This window comes from Sesamum indicum, linkage group LG12 (genome assembly GCF_026168435.1).
Source record: "Sesamum indicum cultivar Baizhima isolate 11 linkage group LG12, ASM2616843v1, whole genome shotgun sequence".
In the NCBI taxonomy this organism is placed as follows: domain Eukaryota; kingdom Viridiplantae; phylum Streptophyta; class Magnoliopsida; order Lamiales; family Pedaliaceae; genus Sesamum; species Sesamum indicum.
The window spans coordinates 11,855,365-11,879,549 of NC_142668.1; the positions used below are offsets into that span (position 1 = coordinate 11,855,365).

Here is a 24,185-nt window from a genome sequence, read left to right on the forward strand (position 1 = left end):
ATTAATATATATAAGTTATAATAAAAGAATGGGGAGCAGATGATGATTTGATGTAAAGGCTGCAAATGTGAAAATGCGAGCATGACGCGTCCGGATGGGGATGGGGATGGGGCGGATGGATGGATGGGATTGGTGATGGGTGATGAGATACATGCATGACATCTCATCTCTTTTCATTTCATTTCTCCTCCCTTTTATATAATAATCTTTTCTTCACAATTAATGACTTCCCATCCATATTTCAACTACTCTTTCTCCATCATTCTTTTTTTATTTTTTTAATGAATTTGCATTAAGAGGTATAGTTTTGGCGTATAATTTTATAAAAAAATACTTAAAATATGTAATTTAACTTAAAAATTGGAGGCTTTCATGGATTATACGAATGATTAAATATTCATATTTTCATGACCTCTGCATAAATATTATTGTTGTTGATTGATCAATTGGGTCCAACTTAACCCATTAATTAGAACTTAATCTTGGAAATATTTCAAAATTGCATAACTTAAAAAAGTGTAAAATATGGTGGTCACAAAATGTTGTCAACTGCTTCCGATGAGAAGCAGGATAGGTCAGTTGGGGTATATAATGGTTATGGGCTCAAGGAGAAAGTACAAATTTTCTGCAATTTTAATTTCTATTTTCTCAATTTTGGGCTGCAGAAATATGTAAATAATACAATAGGAATTAAGAGTTGAATATTAAATAAAAAAAAGGGGGGTGGGTGTTGTAATTGTGGAAAGCAACTCTAACAACTACTCCCAGCTTTTCTATTAACTATTTTGGTGTAAACTGCGGAGTTCACAGTGCCACTCAAGTGTTAGGTCTGCTCAGTGAAAATAGTAACGCCACTCCCACTTTTAGTCTTCTCCTACACTCCCACTTTTAAACTCATCATTCTTCTCACAAAATTCATTACAACAATAATAATAATAATTACAACCCATAATTATATTTACACTTTTTCCCCATCTTTGATCTATTTACTCAGACATTATTGTTTTTTTTCTATAATTATAGAAATCGATCACCCTTATCAATTAAATAATAATAATAATTTGTCTGGTGCAATTGACGTTTTTAAAAAATATGAATAATTTATATTAACATACCATATATAATAATAATATAAAGTTTTCTATTTTTTGGGGGATGGGATGGGATGGGGTGGGGGGAGGTGGGAATGTACAATGTGTAAAGGTGTATTGTTTGAGAGGAAGAAGAGAATCCTGATTGAGAATAGTGTTTTAAATCAATCGAATCAGGGAGGAAATCTTTTGATTTTGTATCAGGTGGAAGCCTATTTTGGGAGTAGGAAATGCTAATATAGGTGTGCACTGAGTTTAAAAGTCAACATTGATATAACTTGTTGATGGACAATACCATAGTCTTGTGAGATGAGGTATTTCTTGCCTATCATGCTCCTTTCCAATTTTTGGTAATATCTATATATAGATCATACTTTAAATTACATCAATACCTGCTTAAATTAAATTTTCTCATATATATTCTATGTTTTTTTTTTAATCTTTTTGGTAAAATTAGAAAAACAATTTTAAAGGGTGTCGACGTAATCTATTTAAAAGCATGTTTGTGTAACATTTTGCTCATGATTAAGTGTTGATCTAAATAGCAATTATAACCTCTAGGTGTATTCTTTTGCTATTTTTCGCTTCATATATTTATGTCACTAAAAAAAATATAATATCTAACCATAATTAAAAAAATAATTAAATAGTTATTGATCATTGCCACGCAATGTTTATTGACCATAATTAGTTTGGATGTGGTTAAAATATTTGCCATGAAAAGTTTTTTTTGTCATGACTACGAGCTACGGTGACTACTTTTGTTATGGTGAATAATGTAAGATTTTGTATGGATTTTAGGGTGAATTACAATGACCTCTCTTGAAATTTGATATAATTACAAATACCCCTCATTGTTTAAAAAATTATCAATACCCCCAAATTTTAATGATCGTCTAATAATTAGTCAAATCCTTTAGATTTTCATCTATTTTTGTGGCGAACTGACCAAAATGTCCTTGTGTATTAAAAATATAATTTTATTTATGTTTAAAAAATTATTTTTTTATGTACTAAGTGGATAATTTTTTCATTCATCCCGTTTAATTTTTATATATTTTAAAAAAATAAAAAAAATACAATATGACAAAGTTGACAATTTTATACCTCCACCCAAGGATTACATAATTTCATCAAACATCATGGGATATTTATAATATTTCAAATAATAACGGGGTATTCATAATTATGCTAAATTTCAGGAGAGATCGTTGCAATTTACCATTAATTTTATTAAATCATAGTTGATAATGATCATCTACTATGGGTTTAATCATAGCAATTAAAAATGTAGGTAATAGTAATTTTTTTCCTAATGTGTTGATTATGGCTAATTGTGTTGAGTAGATTTAATTAAGAAAACATTTTTACATCTGTGTTTATAAAGTTATTTACAAACAATTAAGTTTAAACACATAATACATACGAACTACGATATAAAATTGTAAAATATGTTTACTTCAAGGGCCGATTAAATGTTGGGACTGTATGCTGAAATCCAAATTAAACAAGACTTAGGGCAAAATTTGATTAGCAAGTTTTGAAAAACAGCTCCACTTGTGTGGGAGGTTTCAGTGCTTTTATTAAAAACTAGTGTGAGTGACACATCTAAGTATGTGTGCAAATAATTTAAAATATAAATAATATAATTCTTATTTTTCTAAAAATATGTATTTTAGTTAAAAAATATTTTTTTTAAATAGAGATTTTGAGTAGTTATTTATAAAAGTTTAGAGAAGAAAAAAGAAACATGAAAATTGAGGGAGAGAGATGATTGGAAGTTCAGAAAATTAAAAAAAAGTTAAAAAAAATTGCTGACTTTTTTTAAGAAATATTTTTGATTTACAAATTTCATGTTTAGAATTGCTTAAACTAAATTAATTTAGGCAAAAGTGTATAAACAGCTGCTTAGAAATTTTTGGGATTAAATTATTTTCAGGCACTCCATTTTATTTGTTTTTTAACTTTTTCTCTATTTTTAAATTCTCTCCATTTTTACTATAAAAAATTTATAATTTTAGTTTTTTACTAAATATACAATAGTTACGGCAAACACCTCATGAGTACAGATATTTTTTTCTTTAAATCAGGTTTGATCAAATTAAAATAATCGCAGAGAAAGTATAATATATTTGTCATTTGATTTGTCACTTTTCAAGATTCTTATATTGATTATACAATAAATATATTATACTCTTCATATAATTAAGTGATAGTTACACTCTCAGCCCCCAAAGTTTTGTTTAATTACACATAGATTTCTTGTAATTTGAAAAATTATATCGAGTACTCCTAATGTTTGCTTTCATATAAAAAACAAGTTCATTCGTTAGTCAAAATTCACTAAATTTGCTTATATAAATAAAAAAGACTGAATAAAAATTTATATTTACCATCCATTGACTTATTATTGACCTATTGCGGGTCAAACAATTTTTCTAGCTAAACTATTTTTATAACGGTGAAGATATATTTCCACATATGTATTAACGCGTGAAAATGTATAAGGTTAATTTGATCATGAAAAGATTTATTTGACCTGCTAAGTCAATAATAAATCAATTAGGGATAAATATAGAGTTTGTTTATTTTATTTTTCTATTAATATCAGTAAATTTGATAAATTTTGACTAACAGAGAGTCTATTTATCAAATGGAGTAAACCTAAAAAATACTAAATATAATTTTTTAAACTATAGAAAATTTATGTGTACTTATATTAAATTTAAAAAAAAGAATATAATTATCCCTATATTAATTAGGGTCTTTCAAAAATCTAATTTTGATTGGAACTTTATACGAATACCAACAAAAGTTATGAGCAATGATAAAATGTAAGTCAAGAAATTAAAGGAAACACAAAAACACAGAGCATGTGATGACAAGTGAATCTACAGAAACCGGGGCGGGGGGGGGGGGGGGGTAGGGGGTGGAGAAAAAATAAAGACATGGATTTACCTTGTCTCTGTCCACACGATTATTATTTAATCTTGTACTGTGCTGACAGATGAGATATGAATCAGCTTTATCGATCCATGGTGAATTCATCATATCCCTCTCTCTCATTTTCTCCCAAAAGGGCCTCTCTCTTTAAACTACTTTCTGTTCCTTCCCTTTCATTTTCTTCACTGACATAGGAATACCTGCACACTTCCTCACGCACGCACGCATACTCAAACAAATACCAATACCCTCTCTTCTTCAATATACGTACGCATATACATACATTGTCATCACCCCTCCCCCCCCCCCCAACCCTCCCTACTATCTAGCCTTATGGATATGATAAGGGGCGCAGCAGAATGCAGAGAGATCAGAGGCCACAGAAGTGCAGATCTTTTTCTTTTTATTTTTTTTTAGCCGTATCATACCTTAATATTATTTAGCCTTTTCTGCTGCCACTCCGATTCATCAAATCCCCATGAACACAGCCCCCACTACAACACTCCACCCCCACAATTTACCCTTTTTTTTATTTTTTTATTTTCCTTTCTGATCATAGTTACTATATAAATCGTCAGCATGGTTAAATTTTCTCTCACTTCTGTAGGTAGAAGCCGTGTTTGTTTGATTTAAGCGTTGTTGTTTTGGTTTTGTTAATTTTCTTGGAAGTCCTTCAGGGAAGTTTGATTTCTTGATTTGGCTGGAATGGAGAATTATCAGTGCTACAATGAAAGGCATGAAGCTTTGCCTCCTGGGTTCAGATTCCACCCCACTGATGAAGAACTCATCACTTACTACCTCCTGAAGAAGGTTCTTGACTGCAACTTCACCAGCAGAGCAATTGCTGAGGTTGATCTCAACAAGTGTGAGCCCTGGCATCTTCCAGGTAACTTCTCAGACTGTAAATCCATGACACTTTGCTGGCTGTGATTCAAATGATGATCACAGTTATGTTGCATGTTCTTTAATTTCTTGCATATAGTTGTCCAACGTTTTCGGTCCTGTCCAGGCAAAGCAAAGATGGGGGAGAAAGAGTGGTACTTTTTCAGCCTACGTGACCGGAAATACCCAACCGGGTTAAGAACCAACAGGGCTACAGAAGCGGGGTACTGGAAGGCTACAGGGAAAGACCGGGAAATTTACAGCTCAAAAACTTGCTCATTGGTGGGGATGAAGAAAACCCTAGTTTTCTACCGGGGAAGGGCCCCGAAAGGAGAGAAGAGCAACTGGGTCATGCACGAGTACCGCCTTGAAGGGAAGTTTGCTTATCACTACTTGTCCAGAAATTCCAAGGTGCCCTCTTTCATTTCCTTGTCGAAGTTGTAATCATGGATTCTTTTTAACGTTGTCCCTAGTTGATATGTGGGCATATGCTTTCTCACATCTCCTGGTGTTCACCTGTCGTGTGTAAATCATTGGTTGATGTAATAGCGCATAATTGAACTTCTGGAGGAAGTTTATAGGCATCATTTCGTTTGCAGAGACGCTGTGAATCTGCTCCCGGCAGTCATTTTAAAGCGAAGATGTCATGCCCGGAAGCCAGTACACTTACCATTCATTTGCATGGTACCTTGATGCCAGTATATATTGCATTGTGAAAACGAAGTGACAACAAGCAGATTCTCTCTCCCAGATTTCTTGAAATTTACATCTCTTAAAAACATTTTATGAGTATGGTTTATCTCAAAGATCCTTATGTGTTGCTAATCTGATCATGATCAATGGTGTTTAATTATCATTGTCTGTACGATTCAAAATTTTATCTAGCATGAAGGAAAGACGAGAATGAATCCATCTACTAGTATTGATGGGATGAGTATGATGATGTTGCCATGTCAATCGCATCTTGTCATAGCTTTATGCTTTCCAGTCATGAATTTCTTATGAAGGAGTTGATTACTTCGTGTTTTATACAAGGTTATTCCCATGATGTTACCTCTGATCGAACTTGACATTCGCAAACTCTGAACATATTTTTGTCTTGTGCTCCAGGGCGAGTGGGTGATTTCCCGGGTGTTTCAGAAGAGTGGCGCTGGCAGTTCCTCCGCCTCAGGCGGTGGCAAGAAGAGACCCCCAGGGGGCATCAACACCAATCCTGAGGTCAGTTCCCCGTCATCTGTTTCCTTGCCGGCACTTCTGGAGCCTTCCACCGCCTCCACTGACCGCGAGAGCTGCTCCTACGACGGTGGCGTCGCCAACGCCAAGGAGCACGTGCCCTGTTTCTCCACGACTGCAGCCCCAAGTTTCAACCACAACTCCCTCTTCGAGCTCCCGCCGCCGCCGCCGCCCCCGCCGTATTTGAATGCACTTCTCCATGATCCGTCGTCATCATCATCTTCTGCTCCCCGTTTCCCGAGGCATAGCTTTGGAGTCTCGGCATTTCCGAGCCTGAGATCCCTCCAGGAGAACCTCCAGTTGCCTTTCTTTTTCTCTGCGGCGGCTCCTCCAGCCATGCACGGCGGCGCCGATCCATCGGGTTACGGATCTGCTGGCCAATGGTCTGTGCCAGAAAATCAGAGAATGGGCTCGAGTGAGCTCGATTGCATGTGGGGTTACTAGTGGAGGAAGTCCTATTAATTAGTTTGCTTTAGTTGAATTCCTAATCATGCGGGTAATTTAGGTGTGTTTATGTTTGATCATTTAGGTATGCTTTGGGATGTTGTACTTTTACGCATCGAAGTCGTACTTTAGGCCTAGTCTTTTGTTGTGAACCCGTGTTATTCTGATTAATTAGTCCCATCCTTTTCTTTTATTTCTGTTTTTTTTATAAAGTAATTGGTCTTATCATCTACATTTTTTTAACTAAAATTGAGGAATTATTTTTCTTAAATGAATTAAGTATAGCATTATCACATGTGTGAATCCGAAAATTGAGTTTAAATATTTTCATGGACAAAACATTTTTATAGTCTATAATTTCCATATTTTAAGAATTTTTAGTAATTAATGACTAATACAATAAAAATTCTACAAGATACTCCAATAAGTATTTGTCATGCTACTAATTATATTTTTGTGTAATATTATGTATTATTTTTTATTTTCTTAAGCACTCAATATATATTTATTTCATGTTATTATTTAACTTCGTATAAATAATGTTGGAACGTATGTTTAGATATGATAGTATTTGTATTTAATCTTTTAGTATCGAAAATTCTATTAATTGCAAATAAAAGTAAATAAACATATTTATCTAGAACAACTTTACTTTCAGGCTGAAAATCACTCAATAATTCTCAATCCTTAAATTTTTTTTATATATACATATTTCATTTGGTTCATCCCAAAATGTTTATAATGCTCTATTTAGGGTGATTAAAAAAAATGATAATATTTAATTTAGTGCAATAATATTCCTATCTAAATGAACACTTTATCATATCTCAATTCCATCAAATTGTTTGTGCCAATTGAAGTAACAAATCTTTCATGTAAAAGAAGATAAAAATTGTTTTTCAAGGGGATCATTCTCTCGTACGAGACACCACAATTTAAATACGGGAAACAAAAATTAAATAACAAAAACAAGAAAAGAAAGAAAACTTTATTTTTTTTCACTAACAAACACGTCCATCACGGCCACCAACTTATTTCCCCGACAATCATTGTGGGGTGTGGGAGCGGTGGGTTGAGGAGAAGATGGCGGTGTAGGAAAACACAAGGGTTACTTGGAAACAATTAATGAGAAACGCCAACATTAACGCCTTACCTCAGTTGTAAGGTTAAGACCCTAAAATTTTTAGTTTAATCACTATTGTTTATTCAAATTCATCTGTATAAATCATAGTATGATATAATTGTCTTTATTGAAAAAAAAAAAAAGAATATGATTGGGCAATCCCAATTCTTGAATAGTCGTGATGTCAAGTTACATTGTATGTGAATGTGTAACCTTAGTCCATCATAATGCTCTTGGACAAAGCATTTTAGGACAAGATATCAATCAAGAAAATGGTTTCAGGCAGTTGTAATTCTCAACCATAATTTTCAGTTTAATTAGGTCTACCTTTTTTGGTAAGTGTAGGAATATAGCTGTTGGTGTCTTTTAATGTGCCCATGTACTTATCTGAGACACACGTGCTGTTTTAATATTTGTACACATTTTTGGCTGTGGTGCATTTGTTTCCGTACAGCTTAATTGATTAATCATCTGCAAGCGCCGGTTATGCGTCGTTATCCTCCGCCTCCTCTGTCTTTGGGGCAGCTATCTATGATTGATTATCTAGATACCATTTCCCCTCCCGATTTCTTGTCTTTCGGGTCACTCACTCGGGTCGAAAGCAGATCTTGGGAGGCACCGACTGTTGTAGGTTGCTAGGGTGGGTGTTTTCCTACATGAGCTTGTGATACGATAGTTTGTTAGTAATTGAGATATAAATTTAATCCATTAGATCTTGTGTGTTTCTCCTTTACTATGCAACATTAACTTTATCTGTACATTGGATATGAAAATTACTGATTCGTTTAATGATGTAAACAATCATTTTAATATTATGACACGATAAATATCATATGCAATTGTTTTCCTAGGTAAAGAAGAAGAAGAAAAAAAATGAGAGAAATCGGATGGTCGGAAGGGTGGTAGAATTTGGGTGGAGGAAAGAGGGCATTAAACAAGAATATATTGTGAAAATGTCACATGGGTTGATTGGAAATTTGGTTGAAACTGAGCAGTCGGCCTCAGGATTTGGGAAGCGGACAAACTAATTAAGACCGGCCTGTAACGTTGTACATTGGTTGCAGTTTAATTTTGGTCTCGTAGCTAACATCAATAATATTTTTCGGGTGCGTAATTACTAGTAGCTCCATCACAGATTGGTCCCCGCTCTCCGCCGGAACATTAATATTACATCACTGTCGGTTGTGGTCCTGTCTAAAGCTCCCCATGTCAGGTGGAATTTTGGTGCGCTTGCCTTCCCCTGCATAACCCAAACACCATGATTTCATTTCATGGCTTGTTGTTGTTCTTGTTGTTGTTGGTGTGTGTATATATATATATATATATGTTCCTTCCCATTTTGGTTTTGCTTATATGATAAAAATATGTCGCGAAGAAAGTAAACGGCAGTAAAATTTGAGAGTGTTTGAAAATAAAAGTGAAAAGTGATGAAAAATTGGAGTTGGAGTATTTGAAAAACCTACTTCATATTTAAATGTATAAAATGATAAAAAACTGCTTATAATTTTTTATTTAAATTCATTTAATTTACACAATTCACTAGTAAGAGATATAAATAAAAAATATTATTTTCAATTTATTTTCTATCGTAAATTGAGCAATGCTTACTCTGAATAGCTCCAAATGCTCTCTTTGTGGATTTTGAAATTTAAAATTTCAAAATATCATAGTATTTGTTATGATTTTAACACTTGAAGTCTTGAGATTATTATGATTTATTTTATTTTATTTGAAAAAAATAATACTATATATTTTAAAATTAGTATATTATATTATACTTTGAACAAATGTACTTAGATCAATTAGTAGACTATCATGTTTCAAAATCAAGAGTAATTAAGAGAGAGAGAGTATAGCATGTTTGATATTGCAGTTAGGAGGGATATTTACAACTAGGGTGTAATTCTGCGGCATACATGTGGTTCGTGTCCTCCCATTGAAAGAAGTGAATTCAAATCAAATGGATGGATCGAGTTGGGTCAATTATTCCGGGTTCTTGTTGATTGAAACTGATTCAGGCCGAGATCGCGTAGACAGTTATGAATAGTCAAACTGTGATACTTGAAAAACAAGCAGATATTATATAGTGTTTTGATTTACTTTTTGAGTGTTTCATTTTGTGAAAATAGAGAGAGAAAAATAAAGATAAATAAGTATGTGCTTGGAGATATTATGTATGTTTTTAGCTACAACTCTACGATGCATAAATCGATTCGAATGTAAATTCAGATTAAAATACAAAATGTGTTCTCTAAGAAAATGAAATACAAATCTATAAGGGCTATATGTTTGTTCTTGTATTCAAGTTTCAGAATTTTTATCTTCCATTTATCTTGAAATCGATGGAGTAGATAACAAGTTGATGGGTTGAGCTGACTTGGGTTCAACCCAATTCGACTAGAAAGTATGTGGATCTTTGTTCTGTTTTAGAATTTTTGTGTCTTCTGGTGGGTGAGCAGGCGGTCTGTTTTACCAAGTTAGATCAATTTCAATCTTGAATAGTTGTCTTTCGTATTACACTCTCTATATATATTATGAGTATAATTTTTTTACAGTATACAAATACTACGACAAATATATATATACATAATATAACTAAAACGTGACTTAAAAATCAATCCACCATCAAAATGTAGATGTTCACTCATGAAGAAATAGTAGAATAATTGGTGCTTTCTCTTGTTCAACATTCCGGCAATAAAGTGGCTTAAAGTATACCTAGAGATGCTCTGCTCTCAATGTACTACTAATGTAATGTCGTAATTATGTTCCTTGTTTTGTTTGGGCAGACCTCATCTTACCAAAATGTTCATCATTCCTCTCTCAAGAGACAAAAGTCCATCATATTACAATGTAATGATTGATGGATGCATGGTGTTGGTGTGACTGACATCCAACATTTTTCCACAGAGGTCTTTTTTTAAAACGAGAAAGTAATAATTTCATAGATGAGGTAAAGGATAAGAGATTAATCCCTCATTTTTATTTAATCTGCATGGGACCATAATAATATCATAACAGAAATTTTATAGATTGTTCAAACATTCGATTGGTTGTCAGATTTGAGCATTTGATGTTGCTCGAGATTCATTGAAGTAGGAACAACAACTGCCGAGTCGAATTTTAGAACTTGTGATTTATTGAGTGGTTCAAGTAGCAAGCTCCCTGATAATAGAAAATGGCTAAAACCTATTCTTGTGTTTGCTTGACTCCAAATTATCTTTTACTAGTACCGTCTGTATACTCGATATCTGTATTTAATTTTTAAATATACAATTATATATATTTATTTAAAAAATTTATGACTTAAGTTTTTATTTTAATTATTTAAGTGGCTATGTGTATGACTAGATTAAATAAATAAGATGGCCAAAAAGAAAAAAACTTAATTTGGAAATCCTTTATACGAATAGTAATTGTCTGAAGTTAGCAGTGTGGTTTTATTATTCAAAGTGATAGATCATTACAATTTTTTTCAAAAAATATTTGTAATAAAATAAGAACGTACGACTAAAATGGTTTTACAAATGTTACAAGAAAATACAATAATTCAATTATACACAGAACAATAATTGTGGACTCGCTTGTTAAAGTAATTATGTGTAATGTATTAAATTTAATATGAATATATTCTACATATATAATAAACTTCTATCATTTATATATATAAGTACCATAAAATTCTTTTCAAATTTAAAAATAAATTGTCAAACTTGGCCCTATTTTTGTAAAATCAACTTTAAAAAACTATATCACTGCACACTTTAGGTTGGATTGGGGGGTGGGTTGGGGGGGGGGGGGATGAGTATGGTGGGTATGAAATGCAAGGACATAAAGACGCATGCCAAGTTCCAAAATGGTGCAAGTAATTTGGAATTTGATAATGATGAAAAAGGGGTTTGCAGATACGCAAAAAGGGACGCCCATTCCCTTTTGCTTATTTGTGTATACGCCTCTTGTACATATATAAAAAGTGTTGAGCACCAAAAGCTTGGATTTGGAACTTGTCTTCATATCATCATACGGATGCCTACCTCAGGATTCACGACTTTCGGACAATAAGTAACAACTACTGTATGTCTGTATCTGTATCCCCTCTCTACCTACCTACACACATACTTATATATGTGTGTGTGTTTGTCGTGATTTGAGAGGTGTGGCATTGGCATGCCAATTGCTATTGTGTGTGTGGTGGCCCTGGGCAAGACTTGTCACGGCGAAAGGACCACTGAATGACCCTGTGGAATTGACTTTGGAACACAGGCATGATTGAAGCATTGATTTTTAAAATTTATTTTTCTTCTTCTTTTTTTTTGTGTGTATCAAGTGTGAAAATATTAAAGTTATGAATCACATTGTTTTAATAAAATATAATTTCTCATTATGTGATATTTCTTTATTGTGGTGAAAATATTAAAGAGTATGAACCATGTAATATTAATATAAAGCACGTCTCGTTAAAATTATAACTTAATTCTTGATATGTTATGTTTTCGTATTGGGTGTATATAAAAAAGATCTTGATCGTAGATGAAGTGCATGGCCAGCAAATGGGAGGAGGGGCCGGGCCAAACTTTGGTTGAACCCAAAATAGGTCCAGTTAAATGAGTTCAAAATGAGTCATGTACACAAAAACACAATCTTGAGCAATTCCTTGAGTCCAAGGAAACTGTAAGAACGATATAGGAATCTGATGGTATAAAATAGCATGTCCATAGAGAAGTGAAATTGTGAGGATAAAGAGAAAAATCAAACTTGAATTACAAATTTTGGAAGTACAAAATTGAACCGAAAGATTGCTATATAAACTGTAACGGTAATTTCAAAGTACAGCAAGGTTATGAAGAATAATGCACTCCCTAGGCTGATAACCTCGTGCCATGAACTCGAATCGTGTTATGAGTTCTCCACATTTGCTCTGCTCAGTTCTCTTGAAGATTCCATCAACTTGCCAAGACTTCTTAGCAGCTTTCGAAGAGTATATGCAAATTCAAGGATTGCAGCATCTCATGCCCTCTGCATGTGAAGTGCGAATCAGGAATCCCTTGGTTTCCTTGGCAAATAATCATTAGGTCATCTTCTCTATATTATTCTTTTTTCTCCCCAAAGCGCCAGCTGCTGTTGATTTATGAATCAAGAATGGAATATGAAATGGATGCAAATGAGCTATCTATTTTTCTTGCCTTGCTGCCAATTCTTCAATCCCATTGCTCCTAACCGTTCTGATTCCTTCAACTTGAAGTTCATTTCATCAACCAATAACTTGGTCCTGGACTCTGGCACCATTCCCTTCGACATCATCTCCACAAAGTACTCCAATGCATACTCTATCTTTCCTTTATCATAAAGCCCATGAATTATGATTGTGTAAGACCGTTGATCAGGTCCCAATCCACTCCTCTCCATCTCATTCCAAGTATATTTCAACCTTCCTTCATCTCCCCATTCCATGAATAACCTCAACACCAAGTTGTAAGTATCTGCTTGCAGCTTACATCCACTCTTTTCCATCCTCTCCAAGATCCCGTCAACTTCTTCAGGCTTCTTAGCAGCCTTCAACAAATAACCATAGGTTAAGTCATTGGGTGCACAACTCTCTCCCTTCTTTTCCATCTCATGCAACAGCTCATGAACTTTATCCATCCTCCGAATCTTACACAAATGCTTGATAAGCGAATTATAAGTAGCAACATTTGGTGAACAATCCCTCTCATTCATCACACTGAAAATCTGAAGAGCCTCAGGAATCCTCTTCTTGAAACACAATCCATCAATGACGGTATTGCAAATAGCCACATCCGGCCTGCAACCTTTCTCCCACATTGTCCTCAGCAGCTTCACTGCAGTGCTGATTTTCCCAGACTTGCTCAATGAGTTAATGAAAATCCCATAGGTAAATTTATCCGGCTGGCACTCTGATGCAATGATATCCTTCCAAAACCTCTTCGCATCAGGTAAACTACGCAGCACACACCATCCGTTAAGAATGATATTCCACGTCTTGATATCATCTCTAAATTCACTTTTCTTATTGCGGAACAAGACCTCGGCTTCCTCCACGTGCTTATACCGGCAAAGCGACAACAAAAGCGTTTGAAATGCAACCAAGTTGCGTTCGAGTCCAAAATCTTCTATCTTGTTGAAAAACTCAATCGCTTCATCAACTTTATGCGCCGCCGAAAATCTGCTTACCACAATGCCATAAGTGCGCTCATTTATCAAATTTTTTCTCCTCGACATTTCGTCGAGCACTTGCAGGAATTCCTTAAACCTTTTCATTCGCCCAAGAATATCAAGAATTTCATTGTAGATGGTAGTACCCGGCAAAAATCCAATTAATCTCTTGGTTCTGCAAACCCAGATGAAGAATGCGTAAGCTGGTTTCCAGTCCGATCGGTGCCGTTTGAGCACATTGAGAATCAAGTCTTCTGACAACGAGAGATTGCATTCGTCGAGCCGCTGCCCAATTCCTTCAATAGGCTCCTGACAATGAATCTTTAAGAGGGTTTGAATGTTAAGCGCTTCATTGTCAGTGGTGGTGTTTCCAGGCGCGTTTTGCAGTAATTGTTTGGTGGGTTTGTGATTGTTAGTGAAATTACTTGGATTAATCTGATGATAGTGCTGAATTGAGACAGAAAATACAAGAAATTTCCGTGAAATGAATGGTGTGTGAACCGAGGAATGCAAAGACAATAAACTATGGATTTGCAGGGATGGTAGTCGGAATCTGCGATGCATGCTTAGCTCCAACTTTGTAATAGTTTTAGCACACTTTCATTCACCAGAGCAGCTGTAAACAAGAATAACTCTCAAATCCTTATATCGTAAAATCTCTACAAATTAATAATTTTGGAACCATAAAATTTTATTAATTTAGAGAGATATTAATTTATTGATAAATTAATATTTTATTAATTAAAAGAGAGACATTTTAAATTCAGCAAATTTAGTACATATGTATTGAAAATAAATGAATTCATATATGTTTCATCGATATATTCATGAACCAATCAATTCTTTGTAACTAATTAAATATATTCAATTTATTGTATACAATTAACTATTATATTCATAAACGCATGTATTAATTCATTGAAATTACTTAAAATCATGTTTACATTAATTTGTTGCACTTAAATAACTATTATAGCCAATTAAATATATTCATGCATGATGAATTAAACATATACTATATAAATCTCAACATGAAAATAAAATAATTCATAACACCCAACCATGTCTTTTCATCTAAAAGGCATCGCAAAATTATTCATGAATGATTAAATGCGTAAATCATTACATATTTTATATTTTAGCAAATTACCATAATATTTATAATTGTAATATTTCTGAAATATTAATTTAGAGTTTTTAATGGGACCTAATATTTATAAAGAAATTTTTCAAAAAATTATTATCTTATCGAATTTGATGATTTTTTACAAAGGCCCAAATCAGAACTGGAAGATTTTATTATTTTAGAGAGTTTATTAATTTATGGAGGTTTTACTATAGTTTTCTCACTAACATAATAAATATGTATATTATTTATCTTAAAAAGCAAAGAAGCCAAAGGAAAGTACTAAGTAATATAGGGAGAATTATGTTTTGGGTCCCTAAGTTTGATGACTTATTTGCTTTTAGCTTCTAAATAATCACAATTTATAGTTTCGGTCCAGTAATTGACAAATTTGACAGAAAAGCATAACGCGCCTAGGTAAATTACCCACTTTGTCATGCTTGAAATATGGATTTTTTTTTTAATCTTTTTTTCTAAATTAACTTCACAATTGTCTTATTCATCATTTTCACACACTTCCATAGAACATTGAAAGCAAAAGGCAATGGAACATGAGTTCAAACTTCAAAACTCATCTGATTGGAACAAATTTTATAGAATTTCTTAGTCGATTTTAGAAGCACAACCTCCGTGCTTGTTTTGCAATGGATTTCATTCTACTGGGAAAGAAAGAAAACGTTTTTTTCTAATATTTTAACTAAAATTAGTGTGCTTATGTTGTTGATAAGTGCACAATTTACCATATTTTGATAATGATTATACCTTTCTTTTGAGCTAAAATACTTTTATTCATATAGATTTATTGCATTTCCAGCTCAAAAGATATGATGAGGAGTAAAAATGGCATAATTGAGTTAAAAATGGCAATTGAAGACATTTAAGGAAGGAATGATAAAATTGTACAGATTTGTTGTTTTGAATAGATGTGCCCACGCTTAATGTTGCGGTCAACTCTGAAGAAAAAGGAAAGATGCGATTTATGCTGAAGAAAAAGGGATGATTCCTCTATGATTTTGAAAAGAATCCTTTGGGATATTTGACTGATGCAAATGAATGATTTGTTAACTTTTTAGAGTCAATTATGTACCTAACCATCTTCTATGTCTAGATTCACAGGAAGCTTATAGTATAAATAGGAGGGCATCTAAAATCCATAGGGACTATTGACGATTTTATCTTTGAATTCTTTTTAAATGTCAATATATTTGCCTAGTTATTAATGGAATTCCACTTCTTTTTAATGTGTTCTTCTATTAGCATGTTAAGCTAATTTTCTTATTTTCTGGTTAAGATTAAGGTGATTGCTTGATTCGTAAATGTTGTGAGATCTAATTCTACGCTTACTACTCTTGTTAAAATAAGTATTTATGTTATTCTCTGTGCTCTTACTACAAACATTTGATTTATGAATAAAACGGTCCGTTCATTACCAAGAAAGTTTGTTTAGCTAATTGAACTTTGCAAATTCGTGTAATTGTTTATTTAGTTTAATAATTAGTAGCAACATAGCATGATTGATTATGTCATAATAGTTAATTATGTAATGAGGAATGCATGATCTAACTTAAATGAATTATTCTCAGATGAATTTGTTAGTTAGAATCAGACATTTCTAATTCTTAATATTGTTGATGGATTAAATCTTGTGGACGTTCCCATGGTTGTTCATTGATTAGGGATTTAGGCAACAGTCGTACCTTGGCTGATGAAAATATAAGAAAATGTGAGATCATTAGATCGTACCAATGACCATATCTGGTTTATTTATTTAAACAAGTGTTATATTTGCATCGATGATCAACCAATAGGATCAAGCATGAACACAATTTTAACCGAAAAGGTCGTCTATATTTACCTCTTTTAATTTTATTATCTCTCTAATTTAATTTAGTTTTTATTCTTCTTATAATCAAATCCTCCCCTACTATTTTTTATCTTTAAAGGAATCGACTTGAAATCAATTTATGAAAAATTGACCCTACTTCCACTTATACAAAAATATATGTAGAAATTATTTTTTATGATCTCGACACCTATCAATTATTCAGTGTAAAATCGAGCATTTGGTTGCTTGTCCTAACCATTTCAATAGTTTTTTTATTTTTATAACTCACTTTGCGATTTGGATTTGCCTCAACCCGCCCTCACCTCAACTCAAGTTCTTACAAACTTTCAAATTTTTCTCAATTTCAATGCCAAAAGTCAAAAGGTATGATAATTTTACAAAATTATAGTACATTTGATTACTTTTATTTAATTATTTTATCTCTTTGGTTACTATAACTAATTATGTTGAATTGGATTGTACATTTATTTTATTTTATTTTATCTTTTTACTTATAGAATATAGTGATATATTGTATATATATATACATATATGGGTTAATTAATTTTTTTAATTCGATTAGACAGACTGGATCAGTGATTTAGTGATTCGATAACTTAATCGATTCGATTTCGCATCCAATTGTAAAAACATTAATTCTAGAAAAGAGACAAATTAGTTTTAAACCCTACAAAATTGAGTTGAATTACCTCATTTCAACCTCATGTACATGTCACGTGAGGCATTTTCACTAGATTTGATGTATAGATGATAAAAATAAATAAAAAAAATCATTTGAAGGATCAAAATTGTAATCTGGAATTATTTAGGGGTTAAAAATGAATAAGAGTTTAGAGATAAAAGATATATAATTTTCGGGGTAAGATCATATAGAGGTCTACATGTATGATAGACGGATGAAAACGTGATACTTGATAACGCGACTTATTTACTTGCAAACGATTTAAGAGTTCAGAGTACTTTGTTTGGATTTGGAGAGTGCAGAAACAGATTGAGAAAAACGGCGCCCGCAGTCGTTCCAACTTTGCTCTCTTGTCCCATGAATTCCAATTCCTACTTCTTAATTTTTCTCGTATTTATTGGTATCTACTCATTTCTCTGCTCGTTTTCTTTTCTTTCCGTTGATCTTTTTTACAGGTAGAAGGAGAAACAGGGAAGAGGAAGAATTGGTATAAAAGGAAAAGCACACAAGACAATGGGGAGAACTGGTTCTTCCTCCAAGAGAAAATCGTCGAAGAAGAAGCGCGACAAGATTTCCTCTCAGGTTGTTTTTTCTCCTCCGTTACTGTATGGTTTTAACTTTTCCGATTTAATGCCAATCTGTATGTAGGTGTCTGTAGTAATCTTGTAATTTGTATATGCTTTTAAGAGTTGATTTTGAATTGTAAATTTATGAGTCTTGATGTGGGATATTTTCGATTAGTTCTTATCTCTTTGGTATGCCCTTTCTTTGGTTTAACAATTAAGCTGGTGAAAAACCCATTTTAAAGATCGAATTTTTGAAGCAAGTAATTGTGTTAAACCCAGGTAATGTCATTTTGTTCTGGAAAAAAGGTAGTACATTGTACTTTTCGTGGCACGGGTTTGCTTGAATCTGATTTATTGGACATTAGTATGAAGTAATTCTCCTGTCTCTGGGTGAATTATGTTTTACGGTTGGCTTTTGCAGAAAAAGAAGAATTGGAGAAAGGAATCTAAGAAGCGTCGTCGCGTTAATGATTCAGTTTCTTCGCACTCTGATGATGATTCATTAAGTGCAAAACATACTTCGTCCTCCACTTCAAAATCTAATCATAGGAGAAGAAGAAATAGAAACAAGAAACTTCGTCGTGACTACTCGGTGTCATCTGATTCTGATGATCTGTCTATAAGGTCTGATTCTGATTCCTTGTCTACTTATGACAGTGGTTTTAAGCACAGGAGGGCTAGACGATCAAGAGTTGGTTTAAAGAGTAAAAGTAAACGGGCTCGAAGGAGATCTGCTAGCCCCAACGTGGACGCAGATGCACACACTGTCAGAAAAAGGAAAACATTGGGTAGAGATAGTGTTGTTAAGCCAAGAAAGAAATCTTCCAAAAAGAAGTCCAAAAGACATTTGAGCAGCTCTTCAAGCTCTGATTCAGAGAGCTGCTCCACATGCCAAAGTACTAGTAGCAGCAGTAGTGCTGATCGTAAGCGTCGAAGGAAGAAAGGAATTCTTAATGATGAAACAGAGAAGCTGAGAGGTGGGGAATCTTACAAGCCTCGGAAAAAGCGGAAATTAAGGTCTCCAAGTTGTTCTTCTTGCCGTAAGGATAGTGATCACAGTTTTAGTGTCAGTGATCGTGATGGGGTATTGGCTCCTGTCACTCACAGCAATGTGGCGTTAGCTCCTGTGAGTAATTCTAGACGGCTGAGATCAGTTATTACCATTGCTGATCAACCCCGTGATGAAGGGGAAGACATATGGGAGAAGGACCCCCATAAAGAAGAGATTGTGTACAACCATGATGATTACCCATCTCCCAGAAGTCTGAACAGTAATGAAGGGGGAAGTAAGATGGATTCAGATGGCCAGTCTTATGTTGCATCAAATAAGAGAATTTGTGTGGAAAATGTCCTTGATGAAAATGCAACTGAACTGAGAATATCTGGAATTGATGAAGGTGATAAAGACAAAGCTTGTAATCTTCAGTCCGACAGAGCTCATATGAAGAATTTCAAGGCGAAAGAGATTGATGAGTCTGCTCCTGTTGCTGCTTTAGGTGGGGGTGATCTGGAGTCGATCTTGAGGCAAAAAGCTCTGGAAAATTTGAGGAAGTTCCGAGGGGGGATCCACTCAGGTCCGAGGAGTTCTGGTCCTAGAATAAATAACGAGAGTGATTTGAATGGGTCATCCATTGGAAGGGTTGATAATGTTCCGAACAAATCAACCAAGCAGGGTGACTCTAATCTTCAAGAAATTAACCAGACAAGTGGGCCCTTTTTGAAAAGAGATTTTCCTCTCTCTGAGGTTAAGAAACTGCCAGATGAGGAACACATTGAGAACCCTGGAATCACTGAACAGACTATCGTACATCCAGCTGACAAGATAGCAATTTTAGAAGGGCCAGAAGAGGAAAAATGCACCACTTGGCCTGCTGTTTTGTCAAAAACCTTATCAACAAGTGAGACTAATCCAGGAGCGGGAACTATTAATGCCTGCAGTTTGTCTAACAAAGAACCAGCATCTTCTGAGCGACCAATATCTGGAGAACACAGCTTAGAACATAAAAAAGATGAAACTAAGGACGGTTCTCAATTCGAGCAGAAAACGATGTCAGTGATGAGGGGAGGTGAGATGGTACAGGTAAGAGCTTTCCTGTAGCATGATTCTGGAAGTGTTCATGATTCTTGTCCAAATTATGCATGATTCATGACGTTTCATATTTCTGTTTTTATTGCTTTTGATATCATAACATTTGAATCTTTACCAGGTGAGCTATAAGGTTTACATACCAAAAAAGACCCCTGCTCTGGCTAGGAGGCAACTCAGACGGTAATGTGATAATTGGATTTTGGCTTGTAGGATTTGTTAGACGATACTGGCTCCCAACTTGCTCTTTTAGCTCGATAGGGAATGCGAAACAAGGACATATTGATGAATTATCTGGACAAATAACTTTCAGTAATTGAACTCACAAACTTTGAGAAAATGTTTGGTATCTTTATTGGTAAAATGTTCACTGCATATTTCTTTCTCAGTTAAAATAACTGCAAGAAATATTGTTGGTTCTAGAAATAACGTTTGCATCTTTGCTTGGTCAGTAGTTGATCATTTTCTGTTTTATCTTCTCATAAATGCATATGAAGTAATAGAGCAACTGCCATCCTTGTGCAATACAAATAATACTCAATAGTATAGAATATATTGCTTGACTTGAGGAACCAGTTGCGAATGGTGTAAGTTTGTCAGGTTAGTCCTTTTGTTAATTCTGCTTGTTTAACTCTCTAGAGTTTGCTAAACATAGTTCTCAGCTTCTCTTTTTTATGCTTATAGCTTTCTTTCTTTCGCTTTTTTATTTGGAGAGAACTGCCTTTACACCCTTAGTAACTTCACGAGGCTCTGAGTTTTTAGTTTTAAGGAGGCGGCATTCGGACAATCCATATAAGCTATCTGCTATTTGGTGTTAACCGCTATAAAACCGAAACCATCATATTTGAATGTCCAACAGTGAAACATGGAAGTGAACCTTTTAAAGGTTAGAGTTCAATGTATGATGCATGACAAAAAAAAAATCAAATAGTACTCTGCTACATGAAGAATAATTCACGTAGTACAAAATCATAAGTGTATGAAGAATGCCTAATGAATTGATTTTGTATCACTTCATATGACATGCAAATCAATACGGAAGTGTGGTTCGCAGTTTAACTGATATCAAAATATTAATCTAAGTAGTGCCTGGTTCTGTTTTCTTTGAACCAGTTATGCAAGCCCAATCATCCATAGTTGACACATTGATGTCGTCCAGGAATTGGGAATAATGTTCTACCACAGTTGGAACCTGCAACAAAGAGAGGATGAGAAATCTGTTCAACTCCAGAATGATCCTTGAACCAAAATCAGTTTCTATATTTATCTATATCAGTAAAGGTAAAGCTACAATATTACAATTGAATTCCAAGATCAACAGAAGATTATCCGATTTTTTCCTCGTATGCTTAGGTTGTTGGACATGTGTTAGCATACCTGCTCAGATATGATTCCAGAAACACCAACTACAGCACCGGGCTTTGCATACGAGACAATTCGTTCTGCCAAATCTAGCAGGGGATATAATAATATGTTAGCAATTACCACATCGTACTTGTCTTTCTCCGCAATGATCTTTGAATTGTATAAATCCTGAGAGCTGATGTCCTCGTATGGACATTCATTCTCAAACTCAGGACCATTCTTGCTAGGAACAAGACTTAGCAGCAATTTCTCGGGTCCTATGTTGTTCAGAGCAGCATTATGTCGGGCTGATGTAATTGCTTGTCGCTCTATGTCGAATCCAACTGACAGATCCGCACCAAACTATAATCTCAGCGAAAAACGACAGATTCAGCAAAAGAGTATTCGGAGATTGTTGTAATATATAAGAATTTAGAGCGAAAAAATAATGGAAGGAAAATCATCTCAGCAAAAAGGGAGTATAAAAACCATGACATATGCAATACAGAAGTGAGCAATGTGTGTCAACTGAAGACCAACTCATGATGAATTTCTTCTGGCTTGGGCATGATTGATCGAATTTAGGTGAAAACAGATATCTTGAAAATCAACATTATAAATTGGAAAAACATGAAACAATAATTTCTATTTTTCTGGATTAGACAACTGCAGTAGCAACCCATTCCCTTGCATTATGATATCAAGAGGCAATGTCATAATTGAAAGCTTGGGGAAGAGGGCATAACATGGGTATTTGTAAGATTCAAATACCAGGTCAAGGGCTATAAAGTGGATTCTGGAATTGATTCAAGAACCAGTTCAGAAAAATCTCAATGTAAGTCTATCTTAAAAGTGAAGTACCTTTAGTGCTGCAATTGCAAGAACACCTGAACCTGTGCCATAGTCCAGAAAGTATTCTCCTCCGTTTACTAATCGACGCAGCAGTAATAGACACAACTTAGTTGTAGGATGTTCTCCAGTTCCAAATGCCAAACCAGGATTCAGAACTATGTTTATTGCTTGAAGATTCTGCAAGTCCAAGTACACACAATGATTTTATATATGTCATCATATCACTTCACAAAATTAGTGCAAGTATTTATAAGAACAGCTGCAAGCATATGCAAAGCAAAAATATATGGAAGCTTCCTACTGGGGGATTTCTCCATTCAGGCACAATCCAAAGTCCCTCTGTAATTTCCACTGGATGAAAAGATTCCTGAAATAGATATATACATAAAAAATAAAAAAATCCACAGTGAGCACCTAGTTAGCAAAGCACAATTAGCTGATATGTTCAACTTACTGATATGAGGTGAATCCATCATCTTTAATTGTTCACCTTCAAGAGTTTACTAATATTCACAACCAAAAATTTGTGCTATGTTGCAAAACACCAAGTAGGCAGCATTTGCTCATTTTCTTTTGTGAAGTGAGTCAGGTGACAAAGCTGAAAGTGCTCTATGCACCTATACATATTGCAGAAGCTATAATGTCTGGTTTCAAAAGCGCCACAGCAAAATGGCCACATTTACCTGAGTTTGTTTGATCCAATCAGTGTGGTCATGCATTTCAACTTTGTAATTAGGTATCTCTTTCAATCCAACTGAATCAGCAGCTCGTGAAATGCAATCTTTCACATCCTGGTCTACGTCAAATGTAGAACTGATCCATATCTGTATATTAAAATTACCAAAGTTGGCTACCACGACAAGGGTCTTGCCATATAGGATTACTAATGCTACCTCCCGTTTACGAAGATATTACTCAGCATCATAAAAAATGGATTTCATCTTCATACAGTAAATCAATCAAGTTGGCTAGTTTTTCGTTTTTGGCAGAAGCTCCTGAGCAATTAAGTTAATTTGTCTAAAAATATTTGAGAAACAATAAAAAAACATAAATACTAGAAACTGATACTTCACGATTCGAAGTTTTTTCCCAGAATCATCAATTTGACCGTAGTCAAAAGTAAATAATAGAAACTTTAGGGTTTGATTGTGGCCAATACGTTACAAACGTTAATTCAAATCGTAAATTGCCAAGCTCGCCTAACCTCTTCACCGGACTCGTGGCTGTCTAGTTCATCAATGGTAGTGGAACTGGCTCCGAAACACAGAAGAGACTCCGAGAGCACGTCCTAGTTTAAAAAAATTGACTTCTTAAGATCAGAACACACAGCATACTAGCACGGGATTCTGTCTACCACGGACAACGCAAACACACTATGAGAGAAGAACATGCAATGTCCTTACAGCAACGTGTCTCGGGCAGCAAATGCGAACGGAAAGGTAATGTAAAATGAAGGCGTCATGGGCAGTGACGGCGCCATTGTGCAAGGGTAGAGTAGAACAATTGACAGCGGTGACATTGAGCCTCGATAGTAGTTGCTGCCTTGCCGCTCTGGCTGAGGGGACGAACGAGAAGCGATTCGGTGGAGGAAGGCAATGTATGCGGCGGAGGAAGGAGAAGAAAGTGGTGGCAGAATTGCAGTACGTTAGATGTTTGAAGAAATGACTGCAAAGCGAAGAGAGTGGCAGTGACATGGACGCAAGTTGGATGTGTTAAGAATTTGAGTCCGTCCGTTGTGTTTTCATCTTGAGTCGGACAATATAAATTAGATTTGATAAAATTTAAATCAATCA

The 24,185-nt window shown here is 34.5% G+C and overlaps 4 protein-coding genes across 9 annotated transcripts; 2 read left to right on the forward strand and 2 right to left on the reverse strand.

Moving 5' to 3' along the window:
* The first annotated feature begins 4,217 nt into the window (after positions 1-4,217).
* CUC2 (NAC (No Apical Meristem) domain transcriptional regulator superfamily protein) lies at positions 4,218-6,786 on the forward strand. Its single transcript, XM_011084978.3, has 3 exons — positions 4,218-4,920; positions 5,044-5,327; positions 6,027-6,786. The coding sequence occupies exons 1-3, from the start codon at positions 4,740-4,742 to the stop codon at positions 6,591-6,593; spliced, it is 1,032 nt and encodes a 343-aa protein (XP_011083280.1). The 5' UTR covers positions 4,218-4,739; the 3' UTR covers positions 6,594-6,786.
* Positions 6,787-12,444: 5,658 nt separating this feature from the next.
* LOC105165407 (Tetratricopeptide repeat (TPR)-like superfamily protein) lies at positions 12,445-14,513 on the reverse strand. The gene has a single exon (XM_011084405.3). It carries the CDS (start codon positions 14,452-14,454, stop codon positions 12,883-12,885), a length of 1,572 nt encoding a protein of 523 aa, XP_011082707.1. The 5' UTR covers positions 14,455-14,513; the 3' UTR covers positions 12,445-12,882.
* A 3,297-nt stretch (positions 14,514-17,810) lies between these two features.
* LOC105165404 (transcriptional regulator ATRX-like protein) lies at positions 17,811-21,807 on the forward strand. Of its 5 annotated transcripts, none has more exons than XR_002287270.2 (5): positions 17,811-18,126; positions 18,532-20,190; positions 20,318-20,379; positions 21,310-21,477; positions 21,550-21,807. XR_002287270.2 is itself a non-coding variant. In XM_011084402.3 (4 exons), exons 1-4 carry the CDS (start codon positions 18,058-18,060, stop codon positions 21,335-21,337), a joined length of 1,818 nt encoding a protein of 605 aa, XP_011082704.1. In that variant the 5' UTR covers positions 17,811-18,057; the 3' UTR covers positions 21,338-21,574. The 5 variants fall into 5 exon arrangements, 3 of the variants coding, with proteins under 3 accessions (XP_011082704.1, XP_011082705.1, XP_088732400.1); XR_002287271.2 differs by having other exon boundaries at positions 21,356-21,477; XM_011084402.3 differs by having other exon boundaries at positions 21,310-21,574.
* On the reverse strand, positions 21,040-24,150 carry LOC105165406 (ribosomal protein L11 methyltransferase-like protein). Of its 2 annotated transcripts, XM_011084404.3 has the most exons (7): positions 23,796-24,149; positions 23,597-23,680; positions 23,076-23,216; positions 22,694-22,759; positions 22,402-22,569; positions 21,574-21,903; positions 21,040-21,388 (listed from the first exon to the last, which is right to left on the reverse strand). In XM_011084404.3, the coding sequence occupies exons 1-7, from the start codon at positions 24,084-24,086 to the stop codon at positions 21,275-21,277; spliced, it is 1,194 nt and encodes a 397-aa protein (XP_011082706.2). In that variant the 5' UTR covers positions 24,087-24,149; the 3' UTR covers positions 21,040-21,274. The 2 variants fall into 2 exon arrangements, with proteins under 2 accessions (XP_011082706.2, XP_020550284.1); XM_020694625.2 differs by lacking the exon at positions 22,694-22,759 and having other exon boundaries at positions 23,796-24,150.
* Positions 24,151-24,185: the final 35 nt, after the last annotated feature.